The sequence below is a fragment of the Podarcis bocagei genome, assembly GCF_964188305.1.
Source record: "Podarcis bocagei genome assembly, chromosome: 16".
Lineage (NCBI taxonomy): Eukaryota > Metazoa > Chordata > Lepidosauria > Squamata > Lacertidae > Podarcis > Podarcis bocagei.
Window position 1 is genome coordinate 35,623,407 of NC_138142.1, and position 21,282 is coordinate 35,644,688.

General features: G+C 48.7%; 1 protein-coding gene across 17 annotated transcripts in view; it reads left to right on the forward strand.

Moving 5' to 3' along the window:
- Nucleotides 1–1,645: 1,645 nt before the first annotated feature.
- The window catches only part of TPM3 (tropomyosin 3), a gene marked incomplete at its 3' end in the record, with an annotated part of 77,545 nt that continues 57,908 nt past the window's right edge, over nucleotides 1,646–21,282 (forward strand). For 6 of the 17 annotated variants that reach the window (XR_014002718.1, XR_014002719.1, XR_014002720.1 and 3 more), the window contains exons 1-2: nucleotides 1,646–1,895; nucleotides 8,228–8,353. Coding sequence is in view for 9 of the 17 variants with exons in the window: in XM_081173831.1 (XP_081029957.1) it covers nucleotides 1,782–1,895; nucleotides 8,228–8,353 (240 nt within the window). Of the gene's footprint in view, nucleotides 1,896–8,227; nucleotides 8,354–20,730; nucleotides 20,958–21,282 lie in introns of those variants that run through there. The other 11 variants (XM_081173830.1, XM_081173828.1, XM_081173829.1 and 8 more) reach the window with 6 other exon arrangements.

The following is a 21,282-nucleotide window of genomic DNA, read 5'->3' on the forward strand; positions in this document are numbered from 1 at the left end:
AATAATAATGAATGAATTCCTATGCCCCACATATAACCTAGAGATGCATTTCAAATAAAAGCGCACCGTCTACTCATGTAAAAACACCAGGAAGGCCCCACAAATAACCCAGAGATGCGTTTTAAATAAAAGGACACATTCTACTCGTGTAAAAATGCACTGATTCCAGGACCGTCCGCAGGCCAGATTGAGAAGGCGATTGGGCCGGATCCGGCCCCCAGGCCTTAGTTTGCCTACCCATGGCATTTGTGCTTGGATCCTGCCTGCAGCTTTCCTGTTGGGCATCTGGTTGGTGACTTCAAGAACAGGACACTGGACCAGGCGGGGGACAAGTGACAAGAGGACCCAGGCATCCTAGGCTGGTCGTCTGGCACAGCTCAGACCTCGTCTATCGCACTCACCCTGCGCCCTGCCTTTGCTGGCACCTGTGTGAAAAGCTAAAGGAAGGCTTTGTCTCAGTCCTGCAGGACCTGAGATTTACAGAAGATTGGAAGAAGTATATGAATTACTTGAAGAGCAGCTGTAATCGACAAATTGCACTATTAGGGCTACAAGAAGTTTTGCAAGGAAAAACATATGAAGTGTTACAAAGTAGAAAAAGATAGAGATATTGGTCATGAGTTTGAAATGTCATAGGGAAAATAAGAAAGGCATACTAAGAGATTAGATTGGAAAACATTTTCAGACAGGATTGATGGAAGTAAAAAAAATTTGAATAAGATGTAAAAGTATGTTTACCGTATTTTTCGCTCTGTAAGACACACTTTCCCCCTCCTAAAAAGTAAGGGGAAATGTGTGTGCGTCTTATGGAGTGAATGCAGGCTGCGCAGCTATCCCAGAAGCCAGAATAGCAAGAGGGATCGCTGCTTTCCCTGCGCAGCGATCCCTCTTGCTGTTCTGGCTTCCGGGATTCAGAATATTTTTTTTTCTTGTTTTCCCCCTCCAAAAACCAGGTATGTCTTATGGTCTGGTGCGTCTTACAGAGCGAAAAATACGGTATATGAATTACTTGAAGAGCAACTGTAATCAACAAATTACGCTAGTAGGACTACAAGAAGTTTTGTAAGGAAAAATATACGAAGTGTTGCCAAGTAGAAAAAGATAAGAGATATTGGTTATGAGTTTGAAATGTAATAGGGAAAATAAGAAAGGCATACTAAGAGATAAGATTGGAAAATTTTCAGACAGGATTGATGGAAGTAAAAAAAAATTGAATAAGATGGAAAAGTATGTTTAATTACTGTTGAAAATGATATGTTAAAAAATTAATTATATATATAAGGGAAGAGGGTGGGTGAGTGACGGGGAGGCGGGTGTCCTCTTTGCTGGAACAAAGCAGCCTTCAATCCCCTCCCCTTCTTCTGCCACTTTTGGGGGCTTCTATTAGTGGTACTCAGCTGTTCCCTTAGGGAGGCCAAATATGGCCACAGCTCATCACGAAGCAAAAAATAAAAAATAAAAGGACGCCTCTCCCAGGTCTTCTCCCCAGCACTGCCACCACCGCAAGGCAGTGCCAGGGCAATGGAGGGGGGGGTTATTTTGGACCCAATTGGAGCAAGCCCTGGAAAGCCACAGGTCCCCCTGCCCCACCTACCGGCCAGCTGGCAGGGAGGACGACTATAAAGGGCCGAGGGGCAAGGAGGAGAGGGAGCAGGCTTTCGAAGGCAGCGCCGAGGTCCGCTCAGGGTGCCCCCCGGGTCTGCTTCGTGCCAGCCAGGTCCTTTCAGCGCGCTCTCCATTCCTACTTGCACAGATAGCTCTTTCCTCCACCGACTGCCGCCATGGAAGCCATCAAGAAGAAGATGCAGATGCTCAAACTGGACAAGGAGAACGCTCTAGACCGGGCGGAGCAGGCTGAGGCAGAGCAGAAGCAGGCGGAAGAGAGGAGCAAGCAGGTGGGCAGCCGCTGGGCTCGGCTGTGTGTGCTGGGGGGCGGGGAGGAGCTTTGTGGTAGGGTCCCGGATTCGAATTCTGCCTTAACTCGCCACGGATACCCTTGAGTCAACCGGTCTGGTTTCTGTCCCCCCCCCCCGTCACTCTAGATCAGGCATGGCCAAACTCGGCCCTCCAAATGTTTTGGGACTACAATTCCCATCATCCCTGACCGCTGATCCTGTTAGCTAGGGATGGTGGGAGTTGTAGTCCCAAAACAGCTGGCGGGCCAATTTTGGGCATGCCTGCTCTAGATGATCCTTGTGATCCCTTCCGACTTCTGTGATTCGATGGTGTCTGGTGCTGATGGGAACTGGAGTCCAGAAACATCTGGAGTGATACGGATACATCCCCGCTTTATATCTCTGGAGGTGCATTTCACATGTGGTCCCTGACGGGTTGGAACAGGGCTGGCTTGCAAGTGGGGATCCTGCAGCCCTCCAGATGTTGAGGAACTACGAATCCCATCATCCCTGACTGTTGGCCACCGCAGCTGATAGACTCTGGCATCCAACAACACCAGTTCTTGCTTCGGCTTCAAAAAAATAAAATTGAAAAATTAAAAATTGAGCTGTTCTCCATTTTCAAACTAGGGACGCGGGTGGCGCTGTGGGTAAAACCTCAGTGCCTAGGACTTGCTGATTGCATGGTCGGCGGTTCAAATCCCCGCGGCGGGGTGAGCTCCCGTCGTTTGGTCCCAGCTCCTGCCCACCTAGCAGTTCGAAAGCACCCCCAAGTGCAAGTAGATAAATAGGTACCGCTTTATAGTGGGAAGGTAACGGCGTTTCCGTGCGCTGTGCTGGTGCGCTGGCCACGTGACCTGGAAGTGTCTGCGGACAGCGCTGGCTCCCGGCCTCTAGAGCGAGATGAGCACGCAACCCCAGAGTCGGACACGACTGGCCCGTACGGGCAGGGGTACCTTTACCTTTACTTTTACCATTTTCAAAGCAGCAATTTCTTATGTGGTTTTCATAAATATGGGATCAATGGAAAGTGGGACCTAAAAATTTGGGGTTTCTGTTGAAAAGACAACTCACACAGAGAAATGAATAGTCTTAAGTGAGGTCATGGCCATTTATATCAATGGGTCTAGTCTGAGTAGGGCTGTCACTGGCTACATACAGGCTACAGTTTCTGCCTGAGACTGGACCACAAGGTCCTATTGACAAGTAAGCCTCCAGCATTCCTTTTAAATTGCAGAGTTCCATCCCGGATCATGTGAACTAACCTCTGCAGAGGAGCCCCTGAGCATGTGCAGAGTGCTTGTCCATCTAATGTTTGCCTGAGGTCCCCTTCCCTTAATTCCAGGTTGGCTCTGATGGTGGTTACCCACCGGCAAGAGAATTGCACTCTGCATATGTTCAGAGGGCCTTTCCCCTCAAGTTAGCACAACTCAGAGCTCACCTCCCTGTGGGTGTCAGATGGATCAGCCACTGTGTGCCCACAACTTGATCAGCAGCATGGGGGAAATGCACTCTGTGTATGCTCAGAGATCTGGCCGACCGTCCACTGAAAAGACCCCCAAAGCCAAATTCCTGAACTGAAAATAGTTGCAGGGAGTCCTCATCGCTCAGCAATACAGGAAGAGGCCTCTGCATACGTATATTATGTATTTATTGCATTCAATAGCAGGGACCAGGAATTTTGTTCGGACTGCCTTTTTTTTGAGGCCAAAAGGGCTTTATACTCTTTTGTGATTTTGAAATAAGATGGAGGTAAGTAGTTTAATCCAGCGTTTCTATAGGCCAAATAAGCGTTCCTTAAGCGTCCCTACCAGGACAGACTTTGCTCGTGTGCTCAAGACATCGATTCCATAAATCATATTTTGTTGCATTGTGCAAAATATGAGCAGTCCAGGGCTCAACTGATACTACCCTTGCTGGTACCTTTCCCGGGAAAATCAGAGGCTCACTATGTCAGGTTCCTACTGGAAGACCGGACAAAAGCTAGAATGTTTGCAGTGGCAAAGTTTTTATCGGTGGTTGCAAGAACAAATGAGCCCTATATTCTAAACAAAATACTTGATTAACCTGGAGGTAGGCTGTATGAATTGTGTATTGATTTGTAATGATTTGTTGGGTCTCTGGACTGTAATAAAGATTGATTGATTGATTATTTCTTGCATTTATATATCCCACCTGTTTCTCCAAGGACCTCAAGGTTGTGTAAATGGTTATTGTCATCCACATTTAACAATAACCCTGCGAGGTAGGTTAGGCTGAGAGGCAGTGAGTTGCAGTGGTTAACCCCCAGCACAGACTAAACCTTCACACTCACCTTTCCCCACCTGCGTTGGTCGGTTTTTGATGAGTTTATAGGAACAGAGAAAGAAGGTGAGGATGATGGAGGGCAGAAAGAATCTGGGACCGGCTTGGCTCCTTTCTCCAGAGAGTTCCAGTTTCACATTCCTTACGCTTGACAAAGTCTTGGCAAACAAAGGAAGGAAGGGCTGGGTGGGTGGAATTGGTGCTGGTGCCTGCCCGCCCCGTGATCAGGATGGCTTCAGGGTGACCAGACAGCTGACAATAGGGGAGAGAAAGGGGACATGTGAGGATGGGCGTATTATATTCTGCGTTTCCAGACAGGCATGAGATTCCCCATCACACACACCAGGGAGCTGGGTCAGAATAGAAGAGCGTCCTGGGGGGTGGGGTGGGGTGTGTCAAACCAAAGCATCCTGCAGCCCCCTCTCCTACACATCTGCCACACATCAGAAAAGCCTCCAGAAAGCCCACAAGCGGGGCATGAGAGCAACAGCGCCTCCAGGGGGCTTGTTCTCAGAATCGAGGATGCAAAGGTAGACTGCCACTGTAAGTGGAGGTTTTGCGTTGCATCCCAGACTACTCCAGCTCAGGTTAGAACCATTGAAGTTAATGGTTCTTTCCTTCCACTCTGCCACTGCCCTCCCTCCCTCTCTCTCTCTCTCTCTCTCTCTCTCTCTGCGAAACCATCTCTCTCTCACAGCTCATAGCTCAGTCGGCAGAGCACGGGGCTCTTAATCTCAGGGTTCTGTGGGTTCGAGACCCGCATTGGGCAAAAGATCCCTGCATCTCCCTGAGTCATTTTGTTTTCATCCAGGCTTCATTCTCTAAGGTGTGCAAGCTAACCCCTTGGAAGGGAAGGGAATAACGTGGTGCTGAGCTTAGAAAATACAGAAAGACAAATACAGCGGTACCTCGGGTTAAGTACTTAATTCGTTCCGGAGGTCTGTTCTTTACCTGAAACTGTTCTTAACCTGAAGCACCACTTTAGCTAATGGGGCCTCCTGCTGCCACCGTGCCACCGTAGCACGATTTCTGTTCTCATCCTGAAGCAAAGTTCTTAACCTGAAGCACTATTTCTGGGTTAGTGGGGTATGTAACCTGAAGCGTATGTAACCTGAAGCGTATGTAACCCGAGGTACCACTGTATGACCGTCCTAGGGCCTGGATCCCCTATTCCAACCCTACCGCTAGCAAAATACTTTTCTTTTCTTTTCTCAATTAGAAAACTGTAATATGTAATATCCTGCGGGGGGTGGGGTTTGGACAAGATGACCCCTCCAAATCTGCCATTCTGCGATTCTGCTATTCTTTCTCCCTGTCCCACCCCCTTTTTCTTCCATGTTTTCACCTCCTTGCCATCCTCTTGCAACGAGACCCCAGTGGCCACATCCAGAGGGCCCAAAAGCTTCCCCATCTCCAATTCTGGCATTACAAGATAGAGTGCCTTTGGACATGGAGGTTCTCTCTTAGCCACACGGGTGAATCGCCACCGGTTACGCATCCACAAATCTGCCTACTTTTTAAAAAACTGGCCTGTAAATATTCAGGTCACACACAAACCATACGTTTAAAAGCACTCTTATAATACTTGACCATAGCTGTCAACCTTCCCTTTTTTTGCGGGAAATTCCCTTATTCCTGCGCCGTTTCCTGCTGCTTCCCGCTGCTATCCCGGATTGTTAGATATCCCATAGACTGTCCCCGGGACATGCGAGGCTGCTGATCCCTTACAGTGGTACCTCGGGTTAAGTACTTAATTCGTTCCGGAGGTCCGTTCTTAACCTGAAACTGTTCTTAATCTGAAGCACCACTTTAGCTAATGGGGCTTCCTGCTGCTGCCGCACCGCCGGAGCACGATTTCTGTTCTCATCCTGAAGCAAAGTTCTTAACCTGAAGCACTATTTCTGGGTTAGCGGAGTCTGTAACCTGAAGCGTATGTAACCTGAAGGGTATGTAACCCGAGGTACCACTGTATTTTCAAATCTGAAAGTTGACAGCTATGTACTTGACGAGCTGTGGCTTCCCCCCCCCCCCAAGAATCCTGGGAACTGTAGTTTGTTAAGGGAGCGGAGAGGGGTTAGGAGACCCTTAACAATCTACGGTTCCCAGGATTCTTTGAAGGAAGCCATTGACCTTTAAAGCAGAATCAGAGCTCTTTCAATGTGTGCCGCGTATGCGACTCGGTTGCTCAAACCGGTTTGCGATGCAGCCGGCTCTGCTATCGGGCAGTCCCATCCGGAGCAAACGTCTGTTAAAATACGGACTTGTGTTCCTACATGCCCAGGTTAGACTGAAGACGAAATGGGGGGGAAGAAAAGGGTTTTGTCGGGAGGAGGAATGTCTAGGACGCCGGAGATTGCGTGTTGTTTTGACCTTGCCTGGAGGCAGGGCAGAAGAGATCAAGTTATGTTTCATGTCTATTCAGGCTGGAAGAGCAAAGGGAATTTAGAGATGGGGAGAATCTCTCTATCTGCGCTTTGAGAAGCCTCTCTTGGTATCCTTGTAAGGCGATGAGGAACTATGGCAGGGAGGCGGGGGTAGAGAGGGAGAGAGGAACACCCGAACCACTTGCAGAAACTGGAAATTATTGTATAAAGTCCCTTCCACTCTGTTTGGCCGCAGAACCCTCTGAAAGGAACACAGCGCTGGACATTTAAAAAGACAGTGTGGTGTAGTGGTTACTGGGAGAGACCAGGGTTCGAATAACCCGCTTGGCCGTGGAGCACCCTGGGTGTGAGCTCGGGCCTAGCTTGCAGCCTGACCTACTTTGCAGGGTTGTTGTGGGGGTTGGCCAATGAGGAGCAGCACGACGTGTGCCACCTCAAGCTCCTTGTAGGGAAAGGTGGGGCAGAAATGAGGTGAATCAACAGGTAAGTAAATAACTGGTAAGCAAAGCGGTATTGCAGTACAGTAAGCTTGCAGCCTTATTACCTGGGAGTAAGCAACATTAACATACGGAGACTTCCTTCCAAGTATACAGTTGTACTATAAAGCCTACAATCTTCTTCACATAATTAAGTGTTGTTGAGCAAAGAATGACATTTCCAGGTAAATATGGATCTGGATATGGAAGGTTGATCTAGGTTTTCCTTGTTGTTCCTAAGAAGAGCTGATCACTTCACCTGTTGTTTTTTTAAAAAACAAAACATCCAAACAGGGATACAGGCTGGTGGTTAAAAGATCAAAGACTATAAATGTGTCAAACTCTGGAATGCAAATCACCTGCCACAAAGTTGAAGGAGCAAGGGCTTCAGGCAAGAAGCCTTCTCAATAAGTGCTCCCTTGCATTAGGATATGTACACATTTGCCATTTTAAAACTCAGCTTAGGTCATCCCTCACCCTCCCCAGTCAATTTGGATCGGAGCTGATTTGGCAGGGAAAGCATCCAAAAACAGCTTTTTCTTAGAAACAACAGGATAGATACGGGATGGGTGTGGATTCTGTGACTAAAATAATATGTACACACCACTTCCCAAACCATGGGAGGGAGTGTGCTGGGTGCAAGAGTAAATGGAAATAATAATAATAATAATAATAATAATAATAATAATAATAATAATTTTATTATTTATATCCCACCCATCTGGCTAGGTTTTCTCAGACACTCTGGGCGGCTCCCAACAGAATATTAAAAACACAATAAAACACATCCTACACCCAATTTCTCTGAATCTAGCTTAGATGACTTCCGAAGGTTGCCAGCTGATCAGAAAGAATTGGCCTGGCCGGCTGCTGCGCCTCCACAGGAGTCCTGATCTGCAGAAATCATAGAATCATAGAACTGTAGGGCTGGAAGGGACCCCCAAGGGACATCTAGTCCAACCCCTCGCAATGCAATAATCACAGCTAAATCAGTTAGCGAAGCTTCTGCTGTTGTGGCCGACACGGAAATGCGGATAAACTTAATTCTGGGGAGAAACGAGAAACCAAACGGGACAGATTTGGCCCTTCTTCCTCAGCGTTCAAGGTTCTAGGCCTCAAAAAGGACTGCGGACGTATGGTAAACGCTCCCTCCCCTTTCCTTTTGCAGCTGGAAGATGAATTAGCCGCCATGCAGAAGAAGCTGAAGGGGACGGAGGACGAGCTGGACAAATATTCAGAGGCTCTCAAAGATGCGCAGGAGAAGCTGGAGCTGGCGGAGAAGAAGGCTGCTGACGTATGTATGGGTCTGGGGTGGAGGGACGCCCCTCTCTGAATTTGTGCTCCCTAAGCAGGACTGTTTATTCACCCAGCACTTTCACAGGGCCAAACCACGTGGCTGGAATGGCTGTGGGCCCTGCTGGGCAAAGGGCAGTCCCCTGTTTCAACCATAGCTGTCAACCGTCCCTTATTTGGCGGGAAACTCCCTTATCCCAGCACCGTGTCCCACTTCTGTCCCTTATTGATGACGTCTCTTAAATTTCCCAGGTATCAAAGGTAGCAGCTCCTCTCCCTCCCTCCCTGCTGGCCAGGGAGGAGGGAGGCTCCAACTGTGTTGCTTGGCTGCGTTGCTCACCCAATAAGGAGTCTAAGAACGACTGGGGGGGGTGGAGCTTGCATGCCTTGTGCCGATCAAATCTGCCACGTTGCCTGGGGACTCACCTTTGCTCAGCGCTTCCCAGCGAAGAGGTGACGGCGGTTTTCCTTGCTGCATCCCCTTTGCCGGGTTGCTGCGCTGTGGGAACCACCGCTTGAGGCTTCGTTTGACTGCTGGCTGGGCTTTCTGCCTTTGGCTCGGAGGGGCTCAGAAGTTGAACATACCTGTGCTCTGAAAATCCCTTATTTTGGCAGCTGATCCCTTATTTTTGAGGCTGCTGTTCCCTTATTTTCAAATCTGTAAGTTGACAGCTGTGGTTTCAACAGAGGCTGAGCCACTGGGGCGAATGGGGCACTGCCCCATAAACCTTCCTCTGCCTTTGGCCTGCCCCTCTCTTACTCTTGTCCTGTCTGACATTTTTCTCCTTTTCCTTAGTCTCAGGGTTGCTCCTTCCAGAGCTCTACAGGGAGGAGAAGGATGGGGGCAAAGTTAGAATTAGTGGGCTCTGCCTGTCATTGGCTCTGGCGCCACCTACTGTCAGGCTCCCCGACTCCTGCCCTACCAGCTCCAATGGGCACCAACTTTGCCTGTTCTTGATTTTGAAGAGATGCCTGGCCCCAAATCAGGATGAACGCTAAAGGACCTTAAGAAAGGAGAGCAGGGGAGACCCTTCTTATGTCCATTATATTAGGGGGAAATTGATTTGGGGAAAATGTCTGTATTATAGGAAATTGCTCACAAAAATGTATATTTTAAGAGAAATGCGCATTAAAATGCTGGTTTTTCTTTTTAAAAAATTGCTAACTGACGTGGAAATGTAGAGAAACAGACATAAGATATGCAAAATGAGAAATGGAGAAGAACCAAAATAGATAGGTTTGCCCATCTCCACCCTGAGGACAAATCGACCCGGAAGCCACACAGTGCCAGGGTGTGAAATGAGCTGGCAAGGAGATTGACACCCCCCCCCCATTTCCCGGCCTCTTGACAGGAAAGGCAGAAAGTGTGGGGAGTGGAAAGCGAGGGAAAAGGAAACACTCGGGTTCTGAAAATAACCTTATCTTTTCCAGCAAACGTTGCGGTTAGGCTCACCAAACCACTGCTGACTTTTGCACAATGCCAGGAGCTATCCGGAGAACCAACTGTCCCTGGCTGGGTCTTTCCCCAGCAATGTCTATGCTTAAAAACTCAAACACGGCTCCACTGTTGCCCACAGTGCTTAACTTACCATCTAACACTGTGAACGCTATTAGTATTATCAACAGCTGCTCACCTGTGGCGACCAACGAGAGAATTCAGGTGAACAAGCAGGCAGGTGTTTGCCAAAGAGAGTCTCCTTTGCTTTCTTTTAGAGCAGGGGGTGGGGAATCTCATCTGTGGCCCTTCAGGCTACTCCACCTGGCCCTCGGGAAACTCCCCAAGCCATAGCGCCCTCACGAGCCCAGCTCTGCAGCCTCCCTGAGTGTTTTGGCCTGGGTGGAGCGTGTCCTTGAACTCTGGTAGTGCTCCTGATTGCCCGGTTGGACAGAGACATGCAGGTGTATATGAACGTCTGAGTTTTGCATGGTTGAAACATATGGAGTCTGTTGTACAAAGTCATATCCATCGATCTTTGAGGAGTCCAGCAATGTCTGGAGGGCACCAGGTTGGGGATGCTCCTTTCCCGTTTTCTCATAATTTCTGTCCTAAACTAACGGGAAGGGATGCAGCTCAGCAGTAGAGCATTTGCCTTGCATGCAAAAGGTTGCAGGATCAATCCCTGTCATCTCCAGGGACTCTTGATTTGAAGACTGGGACAGCCAGTGCCAGTTTGTAGACCAGGGGTGGGGAACCACAAGCTGGGGGGGGGGGCAAATGCGGCCCTCCAGGCTTCTCTATCTGGCCCTTCAATGGCCCTGTTTCACCCACCTGTCCTTGAACTCCGATCCTGCTTTTCCACACAGAGGACAGAGAAGGGTGTGTGACTATGTGTACAAACCGGCCTACTTCTGGCTCTGGCCCTGCCCTCTGCCGGCATGTGGCCCTTGGAATGTTCCCCACAAGGGGAATGCGGCCCTTGAGAACCAGCATGCCTGCTGTTGACAATATTGAGCTGGGTGAACTGATGGCCCGAGTTGGCATCAGACCATTCCTGTAAATGGGGAGATGGACAGAGAACGTTGCTTGCCCAGGTCATCGAGAAATTCTCCTTAAAAGTGGATTATCTCATGCACGGGATGCAACTGGAAACTCTGAGTCACTTAGGAAAGGGTTCTGCCTCAAATCTGCCCCAAGATTGACAGGCGGGACTTTGGGATAAGTGGAAACCCAACCGGCCCTCTCCCGCTAATGGCCGGGGAAGAGCTGGGAAAGTTATGCGGTTCCCCGCCAGCCTGCCCCACACTCCCTATTCCTTGCATTGTTGGTGGCAGTCTCTAGGAAAACAATGGTGTCGAGTTTCTCCCCGAGCGAAGGTTGGCCCCATCCGTCAAGCGGCTAAGGGCTGTCAGCACCCGGAGCAGCTGCCACTTGGCATTCAGAGGGGATTATCTGTACAGATTTATCGCCTATGGGGGGGGAATTGACGGACATTTGAGCTTTGGCCACCTCCTGCCACCTATCACTTCCTTTTCTGGATCCTGCTTGGTGGAGCAGAGTAAGAACCAGGGCTTTTCCCCCCCCCAGCTCAGGTCTGGTACCTCTCAGATGGGTGCCGTTGCCATTCTAAGAGAACAAGGGAGAAGTTCGTGGTGAGCTCCGGCACCTCTTTTTCTAGAAAAATAGCACTGGGAGGAACATAAGAGGATCCCTGCTACAGCGTGACACTGGTCAGCATCCTGTGGCCAGATTCTTTCAGGTAGCCCACGGGACTACTAATATATGCTGCTCATCTGACTGGGTTGCTGCTCCTGGCGGCTTCCAACAAAATATTAAAACACACCAAAAAATCTAACATTAAAAACTTCCCTAAACAGGGCTGCCTTCAGATGTCTTCTAAAAGTCAGATAGTTGCTTATCTCCTTGACATCTGATTGGAGGACGTTCCACAGGAAGGGCGCCACTACCGAGAAGGCCCTCTACCTGGTTCCCAGTACCCTCACTTCTCATAGGGAGGGAACCGCCAGAAGGCTCTTGGCGCTGGATCACAGCATCCAGGCAGAACAGAGGGGGTGGAGACGCTCCTTAAGGTATACTGGACTGAGGCCGTTCAGGGCTTTAAAGGTCAGCACCAACACCTTGAATTGGGCTCAGAAACTGGGAGCTAATGTAGATCCTTTAGGACCATTGTTATAAAGTCCCGGTGGCCGCTCCCAGCCACCAGTCTGACAGCCGCATTCTGGATTAGTTTAATTTCCGAGTCACCTTCAAAGGTAGCATGAAGGCAAGAGCACTCCCTCACGGTAACCTATGTTCCTATAAACATACAAAGATAAGGATTGGACCCTGCCCTGACACCCCAGAAAGTGGAGACAGTACTAAGCTAGATGAACCAATGGTTTGACTAGGGTGACTTTTTATGTTCTCTATAAGAAGTTAGGGAATTAAGTCACCCTAGTCAAACCATTGGTTCATCTAGCTTAGTACTCTCTGAGGGATGGCCCTTTCTCCAAATTAAATTTGGACACATCTAACGTAAGAAGGGACGCAGGTGGCGCTGTGGGTTAAACCACAGAGCCTAGGACTTGCCGATCAGAAGGTTGGTGGTTTAAATCCCCGCGACGGGGTGAGCTCCCGTTGCTCAGTCCCTGCTCCTGCCAACCTAGCAGTTTGAAAGCACGTCTAAGTGGAAGTAGATAAATAGGTACTGCTCTGGCGGGAAGGTAAACGGGTTTCCATGCGCTTCTCTGGTTCGCCAGAAGCGGCTTAGTCATGCTGGCCACATGACCCGGAAGCTGTACGCCGGCTCCCTTGGCCAGTAAAGCGAGATGAGCGCTGTAACCCCAGAGTCGGCCACGACTGGACCTAATGGTCAGGGGTCCCTTTACCCTTTACCTTTACTCATAAGAAGAGCCTGGCTGGTGAAACAGGTCAATGGCCCATCTCGTCTTGAATCTTGTTCTCACAGCAGCCAGTCAGATGCCCCAATGAGAAGCCCAAAAGCAGGACTTGAGCACACCTTCCGGTATTTTGCCTCTGACTTTGGAGGCAGAACATAGCCATCAGGCTTTGTGGCCACTGATAGTCTCACTATTCTCAATGGATTTGTCTAATCCTCGTTGAAAGCCATTCAAATTGGTGGCCGCCAGTGGATTGGGGCATGAGAAAGTGTATGCTGCAGCACTGGGCGAATTTTAGGGGGTAGTTTGTGCCTCGGGGCTGCATCTCTGCATGGGTGCCCTTCTACTGGCCCAAGGTCACCCAGTGAGTTTCATGACTGCGCAGGGATTTAAACCCTGGTCTCTCCCAGGGCCTAGTCCCAAATTCCTGTGCCCCACAAATAACCCAGAGGTGCATTTTAAATAAAAGCACACATTCTACTCATGCAAAAACACCAGGCAGGCCCCACAAATAACTCAGAGAGGCATCTTAAATAAAAGGACACATTCTAATGTAAAAACATGCTGATTCCTGGACCTTCTGCGGGCCGGATTGAGAAGGCGATTGGGCCACATCCGGCCCCCGGGCCTTAGTTTGCCTACCCATGGCATGGCCTAGTCCAACACTCAAACCGCTACTGCCCACTGGCTCATTACTGACGACGCAACAGCAGTGCATCTGTAGCCGATTTATTCTGGCTCACAGATCCTCCAAGTGCCTCCATTTTCCAAGGACAGTCCCAGATTTACAGACGCTTTCCCAGTTTTTTATTTGATCCCAGAATGTCCCGCCTTTCCTTAGGATGGCCCTATTTTCATCGGAGAAATGTTGGAGGGTATGGAGCTATGCAACCCCTGAGCCTTTAGGAAACATCTTAAGGCTGTATAGGGATTTTTTAAAAAATTTAAAAAATATTTTTACATATGTTGGAAGCCGCCCAGAGTGGCTGGGGCAACCCAGTTGAATGGGCAGAGTATAAATAACAAAAGTATTATTATTATCATCATCATTGTGGAATAAGACGTCCCTATTTTCATCGGAGAAATGTTGGAGGGTATGGGATAATCTCCACATTGTTCTGCTTTATTAGTTGTTCTGAGATGCTTCCACATTATCTTGGGGTTGGGGGTTCTTTTGCTGTAGCCAGAATATTTGTGGTACAGTATAAAAATTTAGAGGATTTCAGCACGATGGTATGGGACCCACTGGAAACAAAGCAGTGTGTCCGTACCAAAACTCTTGCAGGGGACGAATAGTTTTGAAAGCGGGATCGCGCATGACTGCTGCGATAGCATCATGAGCACAAATACTCATGAATGCACAATGAACAGGACATGGAAGGGTCTCAGATCATTGATTCCCCCTCCACCTTGTTTCGGCTAGTTCCTGCCTCCTCACATGTGCCCAGCAGAGGGGGCCAGAGAACACATCCCTTTCTCCACAGTTACTGAGGAAAAGGTCCTTCAATCCCATTAAGCAGTCCAGGAATTTAAATATGGAGTGCTTGGGCTGGTGGGGTTTCGTTCTCTGAGATCTGCTGCGCAGTACTGGCTGGCTGTCAACACATGGGAGGAAGGCCCAAGTAGAAACATTAGCTGCGAGTTTCTTGAGCGGCCTAACCACTTAGACGGCCCATAGGGGGGCTCCAGGAGGGTGAGAGTAACCTCAGAAGCCCGGCCTCGGTGCCAAGGAATGCTCAGCACTCCTTGGGTGCTAATTGCAAAGTCAGGATTGGTATGCTGACCCCGCTGGAAGGAGGAAGGAGGAAGGAGTGACGGGTGCCAAAAAGGCTTTGCGGGAGAGATTCCCAAGACTTCCTCCGACCGACTCCAGATGGCTGCTCATCCCCCAGGCCGATTTACGGCTGAAGGGCTAAATTGAGACGCTGGGGGGGGGGAGGTGGAGAGAGGCAGATACCTCAAGGAAGGAATGCAATGTGCCCCCCACGCATATACCCCTGAAGGCTTGGTTAGCTATGGGCCGACCTTTTAGAAAATGAAATAAAATCAAAATTCTGCATCACTAATGCATGCTCAGCAATGTGATAGGAATTTTATGGTTTTAGATATATAGTAATGTTCATAACTGCACATACATAGATCAGTACAGGAAGGCCAACGTGGAACCATTTTGATTCCTAAACTGACCAAATCCTTTCTCTGCAAGGTTAAAAATGGAAAAGCCTCCCCATTGTCTCTTCCTTTAATCTGTGTTTGAATAAGGTGTGAGCCTGTGACCTGGCCCAGGAAATAAGTATTTTAGCACTACAAAAGAATGGCCAGGCTCCCCAGAAAATCCAATCAAGTAACCTGCTAGACAGGAGATAAACAAGGACAAGAGAAAAACAACATTTAAATTTCTGTGATGTAGGTGGGATGTATCTGAGGGGTGGTCTTAGGTTACACCCCTTCTGTGATGTATGCATAATGTTTCTGGGGGTGGTCCTGATCTAGAGAAGGGGAATTTCAAAAGTCTTTATAAGGCCTTGCAGGCCATTGTTCTGGGTCCTCTTCCTCTCCTGCGTGTGAGGGGAGTACCCTGTTGCAACAGATCAATAAAGATCAAGCTTACTAGCTGCTTTGCTTCTCAATATTCTCTGGTTGGCCTCTGTTATTTTCTCCTACCAATAGGGAACCTATGTAAGGACTCTATATGGGCTCTTGGATACCCCATAAGGGAAAAGGGCATATTTTTATTTACAACAGATGGCGACCACGCACGAAGGGACTTTTGGTTACCCGGATTCTGGAAACGAGGAAGGACTGGTTATCCAGCGCGCACCAGGCAGTTTGCCAGGAGGAATAACCAGTCTTCCATCGGTCCCAGGGTCTGGCAATAACTTGGAGTTCAGCGAGGCTAACCAGGGGAAGCAAAGCTTGATCAGGCCGGCCTTAAACAACCAGTCAAGACATCGTGGGATCACCAGGAACAGCGCATGCGGAAGTGAGTATTAAGTAGGAAACACGGGTAGTGGGTTGGGGTCTCTAAACCACAGCAACCAAAATTCTTTAATTCTTCCTTTTCCCTTCAAATCTAAAATTTCTACTTTTTTCCTCATCTAAAAATTGCCTTCTTCTTTCTGTCCCCTCGATCTCAACACCAGCCCTAGCCCTTCGGAGTATGCCCAGGCAAAGGTTGTGTGTGATTTCTTCCACTTAATTCTGTATGCCAACCTATTCCTTCGGAGTTTTGCCCAGAAAGGTTGTGCAATTTCTTCTGCACTGAAAACTATAATTCCCAAAACTATAACTCCCAGGTGCAGCCGCACCTCTGCCATGGCGATCTTTGTTAGAGATGACCTGTGAGCAGAGAAAGCAAGGGCACCTGATTCCTTTCCTTCTTTGTCATTTCTGAGTCCCAATCTGGCACTGCGCTACGCAAGCGTCCAGTAGGGAACTCTCAGGTTAGATTGTAAAAGGCAGGAGGTTGCTGTGGGCTCCCTGGCTGAGTAATGACCAAAGGGGGGGGGGTTGAGATCGCTGACCGCACTGTTAGCTTAGTAGCCAGGAAAGGCCAACAGCTGTACCAGCCTAGTAAGTCAGGCCAGACGAACGGCGGTGTGTCACAGTACTAATTCTCGGAGTTGTCCAAATTGAGTGTACTGTGGGTTATTTATTGTGTTTCCTGAAAAGTGGGGATAAAACCCCGACTGCAGTATAAAAGTAAAAGCTAGCGCTATTAAAATTCTTAAAATGGGTGCACCTCAATCAAAAGAAATGAACCCACAGACTCCTGATGGGAAAGAAGCCCAGTTGGTGCTTACTTCCCGCCTGGACTCTGACAGTCCCCTTCAATTTGTGTTTAAGAAACGTTTTTCCAGTGTTTAAATTGTGCTTAGGCAACATCCAGCAGCTGCTTATCTTAAATGTACCATCTAAAATAAAAATGCAAGCTTGCTCCAAATTCTAAATCTAAGGAAGCCATGTTGAGCCTTATCAATCTTAAAGCAAGACAAAATGGAGAATGGAGTGTGCAAATGTTTGTTATTTGAGAGAGGCTCTAAAAGAGTTTTCCTCCCAAGTGGTAAAATCCTGTATACGTGCTACTTGTGTTCTGAAAGGGGAATTACCCCACCTCCTTCCTCTAGTTTAAGTGAGGAGGGCGATTTAAGTCTAATGGTAAATGTTTTGTTGTAACTTTTGAGTTTGCAAGTACACCTGTGTTCCAGTCTAAGTTAACCTAATGTTTCTGCTGCAAAAGCCTAGTTGAGCCAACTGCTCTCTCAAGCTAAGATGCAGTGTATGTATTTCATTAAGCATATGCCTATGAAAGTATGGTGTTCCTTCTAAGAAAAATATCTGAGTCCAGTTTTAACTTTGATCTGGTTGGACAGAAGAGTTATTGTAAGGCTCCTGATATCAGTCTCTATAAGACGTCCTGGCCTCTTTTCTTAGAAAATGCCCCCCCTTGTTTCATTCTGTCTCTTTCAGGGTTTTTTCCCCTTCTCCTTCTTATTCTGTGCCAGGTAAATTTACTCCCGAGTAAGCTTCCTTTAAAGGAAACTGCAAAGGGGGGGGGCATAAATTAGGCTTACTATTCCTCTGCAAGTTCAGGAAAAATTGTTCACTCTTGTATTCCTTTTAAATCAAATCTATGGCTGTTTAAACTTTGCTTTATAAAAGATCCTCTCCCTATCTTAGGAAAAATGTTAACTTCAATCTTCTTTTAAAGATAATTTCTATAGGAATTTTCACTCTTTAGTCTAAGGAAGTAAACACTCACTCAAACTAGCTTCAAGATCTGTATAGAATTGGGTACTTTTATTTTCCTTTTCCTTAGTACATGATAGGCGCATGGTTTGTGATAGGCGTATGGCTTGTGATCTCTTCCCCAGTTGTGTCTGTGTACATAAGTATGTGTGTGTTTCTGGTAGTACAAATCTTGCTATGAACCCTGTATTTTAGGGTTGGACTAGATGACCCCAGGTCCCTTTCAACTTTCCCAATTTGTGGCTGATGAGTTGAAATCCAGCCCAGATTGCTCTTTGTTTTTAAAGGTGAGAGGTGAATGTGTGTGTTTCTGGTAGTACAAATCTTGCTGCGAAATCTTGCTGTGAACCCTATATTTTGGAGGGTTGGACTAGATGACCCCAGGGTCCCTTTCAACTCTCCCAATTTGTGGCTGTGTGGAAGACCATGTGTCTGCAAGCATTGGAGGGTAATTCTTAAATTCTGGTGTGGTAATGGAGTTGAAATTCAGCCTAGCTTTGCTTCTTAGTTTTAAAGGTGAGAGGTAAAAGCCATGATGTTTTGAAGCACAACTGGTAATATCAAGCATTTGAGTGATTACAGTATTTATCATTTTGTCTACTATTTTTTTTTAATCAAACTTAAAAGTCAATTCAAAGTTTAAGCACATACAAATGAACAATCAAGTAACCTGCTAGACAGGAGATAAACAAGGACAAGAGAAAAACAACATTTAAATTTCTGTGATGTAGGTGGGATGTATCTGAGGGGTGGTCTTAGGTTACACCCCTTCTGTGATGTATGCATAATGTTTCTGGGGGTGGTCCTGATCTAGAGAAGGGGAATTTCAAAAGTCTTTATAAGGCCTTGCAGGCCATTGTTCTGGGTCCTCTTCCTCTCCTGCGTGTGAGGGGAGTACCCTGTTGCAACAGATCAATAAAGATCAAGCTTACTAGCTGCTTTGCTTCTCAATATTCTCTGGTTGGCCTCTGTTATTTTCTCCTACCAATAGGGAACCTATGTAAGGACTCTATATGGGCTCTTGGATACCCCATAAGGGAAAAGGGCATATTTTTATTTACAACAGCAACAATGGTTGAATTCTGCACCCTGTGTGATTTGCACAATTTAATCTGCTTTGCATTACTTATTCTGATTTTTTTCAAAGCTACTATTGCATAATTACCCCCCTCCCATTTTCTAGTATAGTGAAGAAGTTGTAAGGAGCTATATGAAGCGCTGCCCTCTGACATCTGGGACTCTTCAGGTTCAAACCCACCATTTCCCCAAGCATATCTTCACAGAACAATAAGGACTAGTAACTTTTCAAAACTTTAAAACTTAAAAAAAAAAGTTCCAAGGAAGGTGAATCTTGCTCCTTCATTGTCAGAGGCAGTGTGCTTCTGGATACCAGGTGTTGGAAACAGAAGGAGGGTATTACCGTATTTGTAGTTTCCAAGTCACCTTCAAGGGTAGCCCCATGTAGAGCACATTGCAGTAGTCCAAGTGGAACATAACCAGAGCATGTACCTCTGATGAGACAGTCTCAGCCGGTGTACCAGATGGAGTGGCTAGACAGCTGCCCTGGACTCAGAAATGACCTACGCCTCCAAAATTTCTCCCGGGCTGCACATCTAGTCATTTAGGGGTAGTGTTAACCCATTCAGAACCAGGGAATCCCCCCCCCCTCTTGTCTCTCCCCTGTCCCCTGGAAACAGTGTTTCTACACAACTCTTTCTGACTAGCAGGGCGGACAGCGTGCTCTAAAACCGGCTGCATCGCCTTTTCCAAGGGAAACGGCATAGAAATTAGAGCTGGATGTTCCCGCGGTGCCTTGACGCACCAGGCAAATGCCACTTGGTCAAATATGTGAACCCGCAGCCATAACTGGCAGCAAAGCCATCTGGAAACTAGAGTCTCAGATCTTCCATTGATCAGGGAAAGGGGGAGCAGGCTTGTAAGAGGGCGATGTATGTGTGTGCATGCGTGCGTGAGTGAGAAGAAAGACCTCACTGGAATGGAATGTTTCCCAGCCTTGCTTCATCTCCCAGTAAAAAACCCCAGATGCTGTTTTGCAAAGGTTGAGTTTGGCTCTCTCGTGCCCATATATGTACCTAGTTGTCCTTGCAGTCTTCAGGCCTAGGCTCCTAACTCCCCCCCCCTTCCCTTTATGGTAGCAGATCTGCCAACATGCAGGAGTGGATGGGAAAGGTCAGAGGAATTAGTAAGGCCAAAAAGTTTTTTTAAAAAAACTGTGTGTGTGTGATGGTTAGCACATCATGCTTTGGGAGAGTGTTTGGGCTGAAGCCTGTTAGAGATGGGGAAGAAATGCAATTCAGTTCGCGTTTAAACACTATAACTCGTGGGTGTTCAACGAAGCTAAATGCTGGGAGATTTGGGACAGATAAAAGGAAGGGGCTTCTTGAAATGGCACTGGGATTTGCTTTCGCAGGAGGCAGTGACGGCTACCAACTTGGATGGCTTTTAAAGGGGATTGGACAAATCCATGCCGGTGGCTACCAGCCACAATGGCTCAGCTCTGCCTCCATGGTGGCTGTAAACTGCCACAGGGGAGAACGCTTTTGTGCTTTTGGTTTGCCACAGCAACTCCTCAGCCAATCTGTGAACAGGATGCAGGACTCGGTGGGGCCCTGGCTGGATCCAGCAGGCCCTTCTTATGTTCTTAGGCTTTCCAGGCTGCTGCAGCTCGTGAATGGTAATCGTAGGAATGCTTTGAGGTCTACGACACGGCTGGGGGATCCTGCGGGGCTGCCCAGATGGGCTTCCAACTTGCTCCGGCCCCTATTTCTCCTTGGAAGCAAAACCCCATGGATTTCAGCGGCAAGCCTCCAGAAGGGCTGGCCAGTGTGAGGACAGGATGGACCACCGGCCTGATCCGGCAGCTAGACACTTCTGAGGTGCATCTGCAGCATGCAGGCTTCACTGGGATGGGCAGGCGACCCCCACTGTTTTTCAACAGGCCTACAAAGGGGGCTGGGAGGGTTCTCTTGCCTCCCATCCTCCCTTGCAAAGGGGCCAGCCCCACTGGAGGAGCCCCCACTGCTTTCCCCCTTTGTTGGCGGGGCTGGCGGTGGGTGTGGCGGAGCGAATGGAAGAGGATGCTGAGGCTATTTTCTCTCTCTCTTTTTTCTTTTAACCGAGACTGACTTGGCGGCCTGCTCCCGTTGCCATGGCAACCATGCAGCTGGAGCTCGAGGGAGGCGGCGGCCCCGCCTTCATCCGGGGCCCTCGGCGGGCGCGTGACGTCACCGAGAAGGCGGGAGGGGGCGCCGCCTCCCGGGTATTTCAGGGCGGGGCGCGGGGGCTGTCGGGAGCGGCGGCGGCGGCGCGGACGGAGTGGAGAGCAGGGGCGGGCCGGGGCAGGAGAAGCAGGCAAGTCTGTGGCCATGGCCGGGGCGACCACCATCGAGGCGGTGAAGCGCAAGATCCAGGTGCTGCAGCAGCACGCCGACGAGGCCGACGAGCGAGCCGAGAGGCTGCAGAGGGAGGCGGAGGCCGAGCGCCGCGCCCGGGAGCAGGTAGGACGAGGGGGCGCCCCGGGGGGACGGGCGGGCCGGGGCCAGGGAGGGCAGCAGCTGCTACCCAGAACCCTCTGCGCTTGGCCACTCTCCCAGAAGCCTCTGCGCTTGGCCAAAGTGGCTCTCCAGCCTTGCCCTGCCCTTTAGGCCACCAGCAGGATTAATTCGGAGGCCCGTCTCGGCCCAACTGAGTTCTCAGAGAGGACCCCACTGAAATTTAGCCATGGTCCTTCTCCATCAATGGTTCTTCTTCGAGTAAGGGACACGGGTGGCGTTGTGGGTTAAACCACAGAGCCTAGGACTGGCCTATCAGAAGGTCTGCGGT